Source organism: Eubalaena glacialis, chromosome 20, assembly GCF_028564815.1.
Source record: "Eubalaena glacialis isolate mEubGla1 chromosome 20, mEubGla1.1.hap2.+ XY, whole genome shotgun sequence".
Taxonomy (NCBI): Eukaryota; Metazoa; Chordata; class Mammalia; order Artiodactyla; family Balaenidae; genus Eubalaena; species Eubalaena glacialis.
In genome coordinates, this window is record NC_083735.1 from 23139307 (window position 1) to 23151177 (window position 11871).

General features: G+C 47.9%; 1 protein-coding gene across 4 annotated transcripts; it reads right to left on the reverse strand.

Annotated features, from left to right (window-relative positions):
• Positions 1-204: 204 nt before the first annotated feature.
• On the reverse strand, positions 205-10042 carry PPP1R3B (protein phosphatase 1 regulatory subunit 3B). Of its 4 annotated transcripts, XM_061177317.1 has the most exons (3): positions 8085-8254; positions 4110-4175; positions 205-2869 (listed from the first exon to the last, which is right to left on the reverse strand). In XM_061177317.1, the coding sequence occupies exon 3, from the start codon at positions 2842-2844 to the stop codon at positions 1990-1992; it is 855 nt and encodes a 284-aa protein (XP_061033300.1). In that variant the 5' UTR covers positions 2845-2869; positions 4110-4175; positions 8085-8254; the 3' UTR covers positions 205-1989. The 4 variants fall into 4 exon arrangements, with proteins under 4 accessions (XP_061033300.1, XP_061033297.1, XP_061033299.1 ...); XM_061177314.1 differs by lacking the exons at positions 4110-4175; positions 8085-8254 and adding an exon at positions 9820-10042; XM_061177316.1 differs by lacking the exons at positions 4110-4175; positions 8085-8254 and adding an exon at positions 8970-9167.
• Between the last annotated feature and the right edge of the window lie 1829 nt (positions 10043-11871).

Here is an 11871-nt window from a genome sequence, read left to right on the forward strand (position 1 = left end):
GACAGTACACCTTGTACCCTTCATAAACTGGAGGAGGAGGGAGGGGACTTCCTAAAGCAAAATAAATTCATGACCTATATAAGATCAGTTTTGCTTCCCATAGTGTAGATTTACACTATTATATAATAGTTCTGATCACCAGATTTGTAACACAGGGAGTACTGTCTGTGTACTTGATGTAAGACATGCTTAGATAAAACCCAGTTCTGCCCAGTGTCAGCATAAAATAAAAAATGTGATTGTCCCATAAATTATCATGTAACCCCCAGTGCTGCCCACCTAGAGAGACATAAAAAATAAAGCAGTAGATTGCAGACTAGTCACAGCCAGTTTTAGGAACAAGAACTCCGTGGAACACCACTTAAGAGCATTTAAAAAGTCAAAACTTTTTAAAGTTCAAAAAAGAAAAAACCCAACCACAAAACTCTAGGAGCCAAGACACTCCAGACCTGCTTGATGCTAATTTACAAAGCCACAGAAGCTGGGAGGTCTCTTCCAACTGATCTGGATAATGCAAGCGAAAGAAGACTCTTTGCTTGCAGAGTCCAGGAGCTGTGCCCCCAAATCCAGGCAGTGGGGCATCCCTCTTCCTTCCTCCCTGAGGAAGACCTCACTTTAGTAAGGTCAGGCAAAAGAAAAATGAGGCAGTCATTTAGCTAAGCTCCAAAAACAAAAACAGAACAGAAAAAGACCCCAACCTCCTACAAATACACATGTAAAAATATTTTTAAACACCCCCAAGGACCAACCAATTTTGCCCAAGAAAAATCACAGGGTTTGGGGGTCCATCTGACAAGGAAAGTCCCAGGAGTCTCACAACAGTATGAACCAACAGACTTTTAATGCTTTAGTCCAATGTGGTTAAGCACAAATAATCTCTGATATTTCAGAGTTGGCAAACAGCGAAAACGACATCTGAGAACTCGGTGAGGTTCTTCTCCCCTATCCCTTTACGTACCCACACACCATAGGTAAGAACAACCAAATCAAAGTCCGTGGGGGCTTGTAAGGTGCTGTTTACAACGTGGATGTTGTAAATCACAGTCAAGATACAACCAAGCACTTCCTGAAGGTGCCGAGGATACACTTAATCTGCAAATCCAAACGTCCTGAGCACAGCGTAAAAGATGACTCTCCAGGAAAAGAGATCCTAAAATCCTTTTGTGAAGAAAGAGACACGGGCAAACCAGCTTGGCAAGTTACAGCAAGTCTTGTAATTGAGCCCTCGGGTGACTCAGGGTAAGTAAGAGTGTGTGCTTAGAAAGCTCCCCCCAGCGCCAAGAGGTGGAGCTAAAAGTGTCCCACTCCTGACTGTCCTGCCTGGCATCAGCCTGCCATGGGTGGTGACACCGCACAGGAGCCGGTTGACTTTTCATAGCTGGTGTGTCGTCCTCTGCTGGGATATCTAAGTGGGGTCAGAAAAAGGAAATGCTTGTCTCCGTCATGAGCTGATCTGCCTTTATTATCTTTTCCTGAACTGCAGATCAACTGTGGAAGAAAATCAAATGCACAGGGATAAGTGTGAAGCCCACGTAGACACGGGGCAGCTGCAACAGGCGGGGAGGCCCTGGGTGGCCGGGGAAGACCACAAGAAGAGGGGGCGGGGGGCTTTCCAGGGGACTGACTTCCCACACCCGAGGGGAGAGGGGCTCCTGGTCACTGAGCCACCATCCTCCGGCCTGGCCAGCGCTGCCTGCAGGCCTGGGTCCTGTCCAGACCGTTACCAGCACCATCCTGCTCAGACCCTCGTTGCCACCACGCGGGTGCCAAACAGACCGGCACACGCATCTCCTCCGAGTGTGAACCCAGTTCTGTGATCTAAGCCTGGCTGGCTTGGCTGCTTGAAGAAAAAAAGTGACTAGGATCCTTTCTTTTTGAAAACTGTGCCTGATGGCAGTTCAGCTTTTCTCTGGGCTTCCATCTCCATCCTGGGGTGATGCAGCTCGGCTCGTCTGCACCCACTCAGCCCGGCTCCATCCCAGGCCGTCACTAATAGTAGGGCCCGAGCTTCTCGTATCCTAAATAACTAGGCCACTCCGGAAACAGACCATAGGAACACCGAGGGCTTCCAAACTGGTCAAAGGCTATTCCAAAATCTGGTCCATTTGGTGGCTGGGCTGTTCCCTGGGTGGATTTCAACTCTGCCCGGATGATCCTATAGTTTTTGCCTTTATTGCTGTCCCAGTACGTCTGTCCGTTGCACTCATAGCACACGGCAAACTCCATCCTCTCATAAGACTGAATTTTTTCAGGCAAGCTGATTTCAAAGGAGAACGTGTCCTTGTCTGAACCTGCGTACGTGTCCTTCACGTACCAACAGGGAAAGTCTGTGAAGCTTTTCCAGGTGTCGAATGTCATTCTGACTTTCACCATCTTCTCGAATGCGAGGTTCTGCACCTTCACCGTGCCTGCAATGGCTCTGTCCTTCAAGACGCAGTTCTCCAGGCAGACGTGGTCGGTCCGAAGCCGATTTCTGAAGTCCAGGTAGTCTGCAGAGGGCTGCGAGAAATCCAGCACAAAGCTCTCGCTCTCTGCTGTTGTCAGACTCACAATGCTGTCCAGGAGCTCGGTGATGTTCAGTGGAATATCTAACGGGTCATCAAACTCAGAGAACACTTTGACCATTGTCAGGGCCAGCCCTTGGTTGTCTGCAAAGGACACCCGCTTCTTCACCTTCTTCTCCTGGACGGTCGGGGCCACCGTCCCACTGGCTTCATTCTTGCCGCTCAGCTGAATACAAGGCCTCAGGGGTTTGCTTGGCTTCGGGGAGATCTGGAAGGCAAACCGCTCTCTGCGCAAGGAGGGGGCCATGCAGCTGTACCTGCACTCAATGTCCACAGCCATCACGGGGTTAGAGCAGGCTAGAACCCTGGCCAAAGGGAAAGAAAGAAACAGCAAGGAGGTCAGACAGATGTTCAGACTCATCCCAGGGACCAGCGAACTACGTTTGCATTCATCTTTGCCCACGTGGCTACAGCTCAATATTACCTCAAGTGTGGTCCAGTGTGACCTTGGTTTCAGGGGAGATTAAGAGTGTAAAGTGGGGGGCGGGGGGAAGAGGCCCAAGGTTAAAACAAACAAACAAGTACGGAACCACTGGTTTTAAAACTAGTTCATGGGTTTCCCTGTCAGGACTTGTTGGGGCCTTCAGTATACTGATGGGCCATGGGGAATAATAAAAACAGCGTGCTGTTTGCAGAATTTCCTAAACTTATCCCAAACAAGGGAAGTCTTTTTTTTTTCTGGTGGAGCACCTTGCTGAACGCAGTTTGGTAAATACTGCTTTCCTCCGATAAAAAGAAATTAATTCATCCCACAAATACTGATTGGTGTTTGCTATGTGCCAGGCATGGTGCCAGAGACTGGGAATCAGGAGTGAAGACAGACCCACACCTGCTTTAATTCAGTGTACAGTAGATTTTTATATTCTAGTATATCTTACTTTTAAAAAGTGCCAGCAATTTAGTATTTTTAAATCTTTTATATCAGTGAATAATTGTGTTTTTCTACAGTGAAAATAGCCTCTATAAGAATAAAAAGCAAAGAGAATCATGCTAAAGATTAAATTAAATCTGACTTCATAGAAACAATGTTTTTCCATAAGTGAAAAGAATAAGTAAAGCCAAAAAACCAAAGACTGGGAAAACATTTTCCAAAAAGCATAGCAGCAAAGTGTTAATACTTTAATATATAAAGAGTTTTTATAAAACAATAACAAAGTCAAATATTCCATGTAGAAAAATGAGCAAGGAGCATGAATAGACAATTCATGAAGAAATTTAAAAGTGCCTCATAGGGCTTCCCTGGTGGTGCAGTGGTTGAGAATCCGCCTGCCAATACAGGGGACACGGGTTCGAGCCCTGGTCTGGGAAGATCCCACATGCCGCAGAGCAACTGGGCCCGTGAGCCACAATTACTGAGCCTGCGCGTCTGGAGCCTGTGCTCCGCAACAAGAGAGGCCGCGACAGTGAAAGGCCCGCGCACCGCGATGAAGAGTGGCCCCCGCTTGCCACAACTAGAGGAAGCCCTGGCACAGAAACGAAGACCCAACACAGCCAAAAATAAATAAATAAATAAATAAATTAAAAAAAAAACAAAAAACAACGTACCGATGACTGAGCCGCACCCCGCAGCAATTAAATCTGAATGTCTACAGATAGGACCCAGTCCAGACACTATACTTTAAAAAAAAAAAGAAAAAAAGAAAAAAAGTGCCTCATAAATATGCAAAATGTCCAGAATTACAAGTAATTTAAGAAATTCAGATTAAAAAACAATGCCTGTTTTTACCTAGTGAGTTAGGAAAGAATTTTAAAAGATAATACAAATATCTGTATTAGTCTTAATGGGCACAACCTTTCTAAATCATCATTTTGGGTTCTAATATCACATACAGGTATTAATCTTGGAAATAATTAAAATTGCACGAAGGTTAATGTACTAAAATGTTCAGTGCAACATTATGGGGGGAAAAGGGGTGAGAAAATAAACTAAATGACCAATAACAGGTATCCAATTAAATCAAGTACACCATATCCATATGATACAATTTTATATCATCATTAAAACCATTATGTGGAAAAAGATTTAAATGGCATAAAAATTTATAATATATGATTAATGTAGAAAATGGAGAAGATAAATTGTACATAGAGACTAGACTTGTAGGGAAAAATATTACGTATATGCACAGAAAAAAGACTAGTGATATAATTAAAACTGTCAGAATTTTCCAGGTGATGGGATTTCAGGAAATTTCTGTTTTCCTGCTTTGTACTTTCTTGTATTTTCTAAAATAATAGACCTTCTCTAATCAAGAAAACAAAATGAATCTAATAAAACACCTCAAATATCTTAAGATTTGCCAAAAACTCACCCAACACTATTGCCTCACTAAAGCCAAGCCATTTTTATTCTGATTACCATGGCAAATTGATATTCTGATTTGACAGTTCCAATGGGCTAACTGAAGAAGTCGGCGATGAAATCAGGATTAAAATCTCTAGTCTGAGAATCACAGAACACAGATCTGGATTAGTTGCCAAACACATCTCCCCTCACTACGGCAAAGGTGTCGGTGTGTGGTGGTGTGCTGGGGTACCAGCTCTCAGGCCTCCCGATCACCCCCCCTCCTGGGAGGTGCTGTGGGGTGATGGTGGTAGTTCAGGAGAAGGACAGGCAAAATGTCACTCATCATCTGACAAGAGTGGGGACCACTGGTCCAACAAATAATATCAGTCCAATAAATAATATCTCATTTTCAACTTCTGATTTCATTTAATCAAATACATTTAAAAAATGAGAAAGGATGAAGACGTATTGGGCTTGATCCCATTTTCAAAAAAAACCACCAAAAAACCCAGCACTTCCCCAAGATTCAGGAATCACTTAGTGATGACCAAGGTGGAGAAACACAGACATTCAGAGACAAAACAATAATAATACAAATACCTGTATTAGTCTGAAAAGGCCCAACCTTTCTAAATGTTCTTATCTTAATTTATAGCCATAATGTAGTTATCTAAACATGCATTTTAAGGGATATCTTATCCTTTAAATAAGGATATTTAAATATCCTTTAAAAATAAAGGCTATTTAAGGATATTTAAAGGATAAGATATTTAAATATCCTTTAAATATCTTATCCTTTAAATATCCTTAAATAGCCTTATAGTTTCTCCTCTAACAAAGTTAAATGAGTAAAAATTTTAGGAGCAAATTGGCTATTATCTTTTCTTTTGTTTTTTAAATTTATCTATTCTTTTATTTATTTATTTTTGGCTGCGTTGGGTCTTCGTTGCTGCACGTGGGCTTTCTTTAGTTGCCACGAGCGGGGGCTACTCTTCGTTGTGGTGCGCGGGCTTCTCATTTCGGTGGCTTCTCTTGTTGCAGAGCATGGGCTATAGGCGCGTGTGCTTCAGTAGTTGTGGCACGTGGGCTCAGTAGTTGTGGCTTGCGGGCTCTAGAGCGCAGGCTCAGTAGTTGTGGTGCACGGGCCCAGTTGCTCCGTGGCATGTGGGATCTTCCCGGACCAGGGCTCAAACCCATGTCCCCTGCATTGGCAGGCGGATTCTTAACCACTGCGCCACCAAGGAAGTCCCTATTATCTTTTCTTATACCCATTCAATTGTTCTGGAAAGGAAAGTTCTGACTGAATTGGGCAAGAGAGCTTTTAAAAAAAAAGTCAGTGGGTTCAACATAAAAAAAACAAAACAAAAAACCTATACTTACAAAGTACTTGAATTTTTCTTTTCCCCTGTTCATTGCAAAACTTTGTTAGAATGCATTGGAATCACACGTTCAGTTCTACTTTTAATACAGGTAGTTTTTGCTTTTTAAATTAAATGTTAATTAAAAATAACCAAACAGCAGGCAAAGCCTTGCACCCCAGCCCCTCCCGTTCTGCCCACCCCTGACAACCTGGGTGTGAACTGAGGAAGGAGGGGTTCCTCCTCTGCCGTAGCCGCTTCCTCCCTGCCTGAGTCAGCACAAGGTCAACTGCAAGCTCTCTAAGAGTGTCCCGCAGGCCTGCAAACCACCCTCAGGCATGCTTTCCCGCACCACCTTAAAACAGCTCATTAGAAAATGACTGGGAAACTCTCAAGCTATTTTGGAAACAGAATTCTAAAGCAAGGGGATCAGGCAAAGAATCTGCACACTTGCAGTCGACTGCAGTCACTCTCAAGGTCTAATCCTGCAGGTTAGAAGGCTTAGTTGAAGGCCTGGTAAAGTTTCACTGTTTGGACCCAGCAGTATAAACGTGCCCCTGAGATCCCTTTTATCACCAAGCTGTAAGGACTGAGGGTGAGGAGGTGAAGCTGGAGTCGGAGCCAGAGGTAATTAAACAATTCCACTGGCACTTTCTGAAGCCGAATTGGTTTTGCAGCATTCTCCATGAAAGGCAAAAGGAAGGTGAACCACCTGGTGGCCCAGGCATTCTTCCCAGGCTCCTGCTCCAGGCCCATTGCACAAGCACCCCTACCCAGAATCCCTTCACTTTTTTGGTGTCACCAGCACTAGCGGGGAGGTCACTAACCCCGATGGCTTCAGTAGAGGGTGCAATCTGACTCTTGGCTCCCTTGCCTATCCTCACAGGTAGATTCCAGCTTTTATTAACCAGATCGGTCTCCAAGAACTGGTGCACCGAAGTGCTGGTTTGGCGTAAGCCTTCCTGATCGTCTGCTCAGAAATTCCCGCATGGACCGTCACAGGGACGACCAACACTCAGACGTACTCCTAGCCACGGAGACATGCAAGATAATAGTTTCCTAAGTCGCTGAAAGGAAGGCACCTGGACGAGTGTTTTGTCCTCAAATGGCATGAAAATTATCAGTTCCAACACAGGACGCATCAGGCTGTACCTCAGGGCCCCTCTTATGACAGACTCTTTTTGGCCGCTCTGCCCTTTCCCACGCCCAAGCCAGGGAATATGAGTCACCAAGGTTGGTCTGGGAGAAAAACCAGAATGAGATGTGGACACACAGTTGAACCAGCACAGCATGACATGGAACCTGGATACCAGTTTGTTGCAGGACAGGGTCACGAGACTGTGAGTAGCTGTTACTCAGACCAGTATGGATTCTCAAAACCTTTGCTTCCAAATAGATGCCTAGGAGATCAATTTTGCCCCATGAGAGCCTGGACATGCCCAAGGGTAGATTTCAGTGTTTCTGGTTCAAAAGAGGGCAAACCCTAACACGCCATGCAAAAACAGAACATGGACAGTTTTGCATAAATGCTTTCCGTGTTCCTCTAGTGACAAACAACAGACCTTCTCAACCAGGGTTAGATATTGTGGTGATTTTTCTCTAAAAACTATCGACTTGTACAGAAAATAACCCCATGACCTTCACAGTTCCAGGCGGCTGAGCTACTGACTCTCTGGCTGTGCCTTTTATAGGAAGCAAATCTTTCTCTTTTGTATTGAGGCCAACACATTGCCTCCTCCATTCTCTTGCACTCTGATAAGAAAAGACAGAAAAATCAGACGCCCCAAGAACCCACCAGGAACACTGAAACAGCGTTAGGTAAGCGTTCGCAACCAGGTTACCAGGTATAATTTTTTAAAAGACAGGGCCACTTACCCCTTCGGCATTTCTTTATTCCCTCCAAAAAGGTTTGGCTGCCACAGTATGAGTAAAGTTGGCATCTTTCCCTTGGTACTCAGACCATGGGGCCCTTATTCACAGCCCTAGAAGCCACTTGGACTCCTCTATTCTGTCACCATCATTCAAAGCATCTTTGAGATAAATATCTGTGGATGAGGCTGCATATTATAGGAAAGAGATAAGTAAAATGGCAGCGTCTGCCATCTAAAAATGTCCAATGTGAAACACAGCGCACTGGCCTAGGAATGCCTGCACCTGGCTGTGCCACTTGGGGCAAGTCACTCAACCTCTCTGGGCTTGAGCTTTCTCCTCTGAGATCCCTTCCAGCTCTGACATTCCTGGTTGCTAATACTGCCTGATGGTTCTCTTCTCACTAACTTTTCCCTAAATACCTCAACTTTACTTTTGTGGTAAGTCCTCCAGCTGTCTTCACTTTAGTCTTGGCTCCTGGATAACCCTGCCAAGTGAACCATTTCCTCTTCTCTGCATCCCAGCCCCCAAAGCCCTAACGCTCTCTTCTCCTGGACCCTGGGTCTCCCAAGGAGGCCTGACCACGCAGACCACAGGCTCCAACATCTTCTAGCAACTCTATAAGTCCTCAAGTCTCTCCTCAACTTTCTCCTCCTCTGCGGGAAACGATACCTGGACAGAGCCCAAATCTTCTAGTATGTTCTGGGCCCCCTACCCCCTCTTTTGCACTGAGTCCCTTCCACACCCCTTTCTCTGGATTCAAACGGGTGGCACAAACAGGACACGGGGGCAGGCCAGAGCGTCCTGCCCTCTGTGTCCCGGTCCCGCCAGGCCCGGGCTGCACCCCGCCCCCAACCCCTCCCCGAGGTCCTTCGCCTGTCCGGAACCCACCTGTTGGGCCGCGGGGAAGCCCCCTCTCCAGCTGTCTCGCTGCATCGGAAAGCCCGGAGAGAGGTGGCAGGGGAGGCTGCCGCTACCAGACTACGTGAGCCTCGGTGTGTCCGGGAGGCAGGCCTTGGGCTGGGTTCCCGGAGTTGTGACCGGCAGGGGGAGGAAGACGACGAGGAGGAGGAGCCCTAGTTATCACACCAGGGCGGGGCGGCAAGGCCACCCGAGGCGGAGCGGCGCCACGAGAGCGTCCCCGCGCGGCCACCTCGCCCTCGCTGGCCCGGGACAGCCCGTCTGGGGACCGGGAACCGGAGGTGGCTCTGCTCCGGGAGGCCCCGGCCGCCGCAGCGCCCTGTGTCCCGTCGCCCTCGGCGGCCTGCGAGATCACCAAGTGTGTTTCCTTACGTTGTACCGGGAAATCGAGGCCGGGGGAGAGACGAAGCGACTTTCCCTTGTGCTGAGACCCCATCGCTCAACTCCGGGGACACCCTCTAGAAGTGTCGGGTCCCAGGTGAAAAAGCCTTGTGTCAGGTTCGAACTCGGCACAATAGGGAGTAAGAGTATCTTAAGTCCCAGCCCCAGCCTCCGGGCCGCCCGTCGCGGCCGGGACCCCCACCTCGGTGCATCACGTGGGTCCGGCCAGGCTCCATCCCACCTCTGGTCCCTGGATTGCCCTCCCCACGTGGAAGCAACAGCCTCCTTGAGCCCTTCTAAAGTGTCCCACTCCCAGAGTATAATTGCAAGTTGGACGGAGAAAGTGTAGGTGGCACGACCAAAGAGGGTCCTCGCTATGCGCCCTCGCCGCCGTTTCCGCGGCCGGGCAGCCGGCCTTGCGGGCTTGGGAGGGACGTACCTGGTACAGCTCATAAGCCCCGAGGTGCGGAGGCGCCAGCCCGCGGCAGCATCCGCGCCGGGGTGGCAGGGGCAGCGGCGGCGACGGCAGGAGCGGGGGCCGGGGCTCAGGTCGGCGCCCTTCGCGGGCAGCCGCATCCGTCCGTGCGCGAGAGCTGCCCGCCCGCCTCCTCCCTGCGGCCCCTCACCCGGGACTCGGCCTCCCAGCCGCCGCACGGTTCCCTTTAACTTTCCGACCACCTCTCCCCACTCGGGATGTTATCCCAGACCCCCTTTCACGTGAACGCCCCCCACAGCCAATGGGCGCGCCCGGGACGCGCGCCGTCGACCAATGGCCGTGGAGCCGCGGTCCTCCAGCGCACCGCCGCGCCACGTGATCGGCTGCGCGCCCGGAGTGATACGGCTGGCGTCCAGGGCCTGCGAAGAGGGCGGTGGGTCACAATTTCATCAGAAGCCCGAGGACCGGCGCCAGGGGGCAGAGGCACTTTCCTACAGCGTAGCATCCCGTTACAGCAAGAGGGCTGGACGCCGGTGGCTGGCAGAGTTCCCTCTCCCTAGGCAAAGTCCTAGCCGGGCAAAGTCATCCTACACCCGCGGACCTGGTTGCAGTTGCATTCAGCCGTCCCGCCGCCCCGCCTTTGTCTTACACTTCAGCTACCGGGGGTTCGCAGATGACCGTTACTTCCCCCATCACACGTGGAGCCCAGAGGAGCCCCGAGAGAATGCCAAATGCGTTCCCCTCCGTTTTAGGTGGAGCCTTTTCGGGATCAGTATCCCCAGGTCCAGCGATAGTGTCGGAAGTAAGTAATTACTGAACGCTTCCTTTGTGCCCATCACGGTCCAGGTGTTACTGTGAAAGGAATACAGTAAAATCCTTTTTATGACGTTGTTATTGGGGCAAAGGACCAATACCCATCTCACAGAATACCGCGTACATAGTTGAGGGTTTCTCAGGTAGGTATATTTTCGAGGAAACTACCTGAATTGAATCTGTATGAACAGATTCAGCCTGTACCACAGGGCCTCAGTGATCTCTGTGCTATGCCTTGAGATCTGTAGAGAATGAGGAGCTTAGAAGAGAGCTTAGAAGCCCCTTCTCCCATATGAGATCAATTTAAATATGCATGTATATAGTCATATATATCATCTCCTTGGTGATCAGCTCTGCGCTAGCCACTTCAGGGATGAGAATCCCAGTTTTCCAGTTTTAATGAATTTTGGAAATTAATATAGGATTGCCAGCTTTCTAAAGTGCCAAGTAAAGACACTAAAACAAACAAATCCTACCATCTTCTGTTACCATCTTTTATTTTTAAAAGAAGTACTCTTTAACAGAAATAACAAAATGCAGGAAGGGCATAATCTCGGAGTAGAGGCTAGTCCTTCACATTGCATGTTTAGCTTTATGAAAATTCATTACATTGACTATGGCATATGGGAATTTCTGCTGTAAGAGATTTTAAAGCAGCTTCTAATTTTACTAGGAATGTAAGACAAAAACGCTAGTCCATACAATAATCCAGTCGAAGCCTTCAGCTCCATAGAGAGCTTCCCCAGACTCAGTCTTCCTGTCTGAAGGGTGATCATTAGTCCTCTTCCTTCTCTTTCAATGGACAAATCTGATAAAGGACCACCTGTGAAATTAGCTATTGGTAGGCGATTGGCAAATAAAGTTTCTGTGCAATATTCCCTTTGCCAACTCTAAACCCCCTTTTATTAGCTGATGAGTAGGTTGAAGATTTATGATGCCAAGTGCTGGCTATGTTTCTCAAGTGGAGGGAGCATGCTGGAGGAGTGGGCAGAGATAAAGAGCCAACAGGTATTGCAAAATGTATGCAGGCAAAGGGCGATCTGAACCAAACTGGGAAGGAGTTGGGACAAGTAAATACAATTTTACAGTGTTAGGTTTTGGAAGCACCTTCCTTACATAGATCTAGGAAATCATCCCTGTGGTTTAGGTGACTATTTCAGACCGGGAGAGTGGGGCTAAACTTAGTTGTGGCACACCACAGTCTTGGTAGGTAGGAGTGTAGCGTCTATGAGTTTGCAAAGA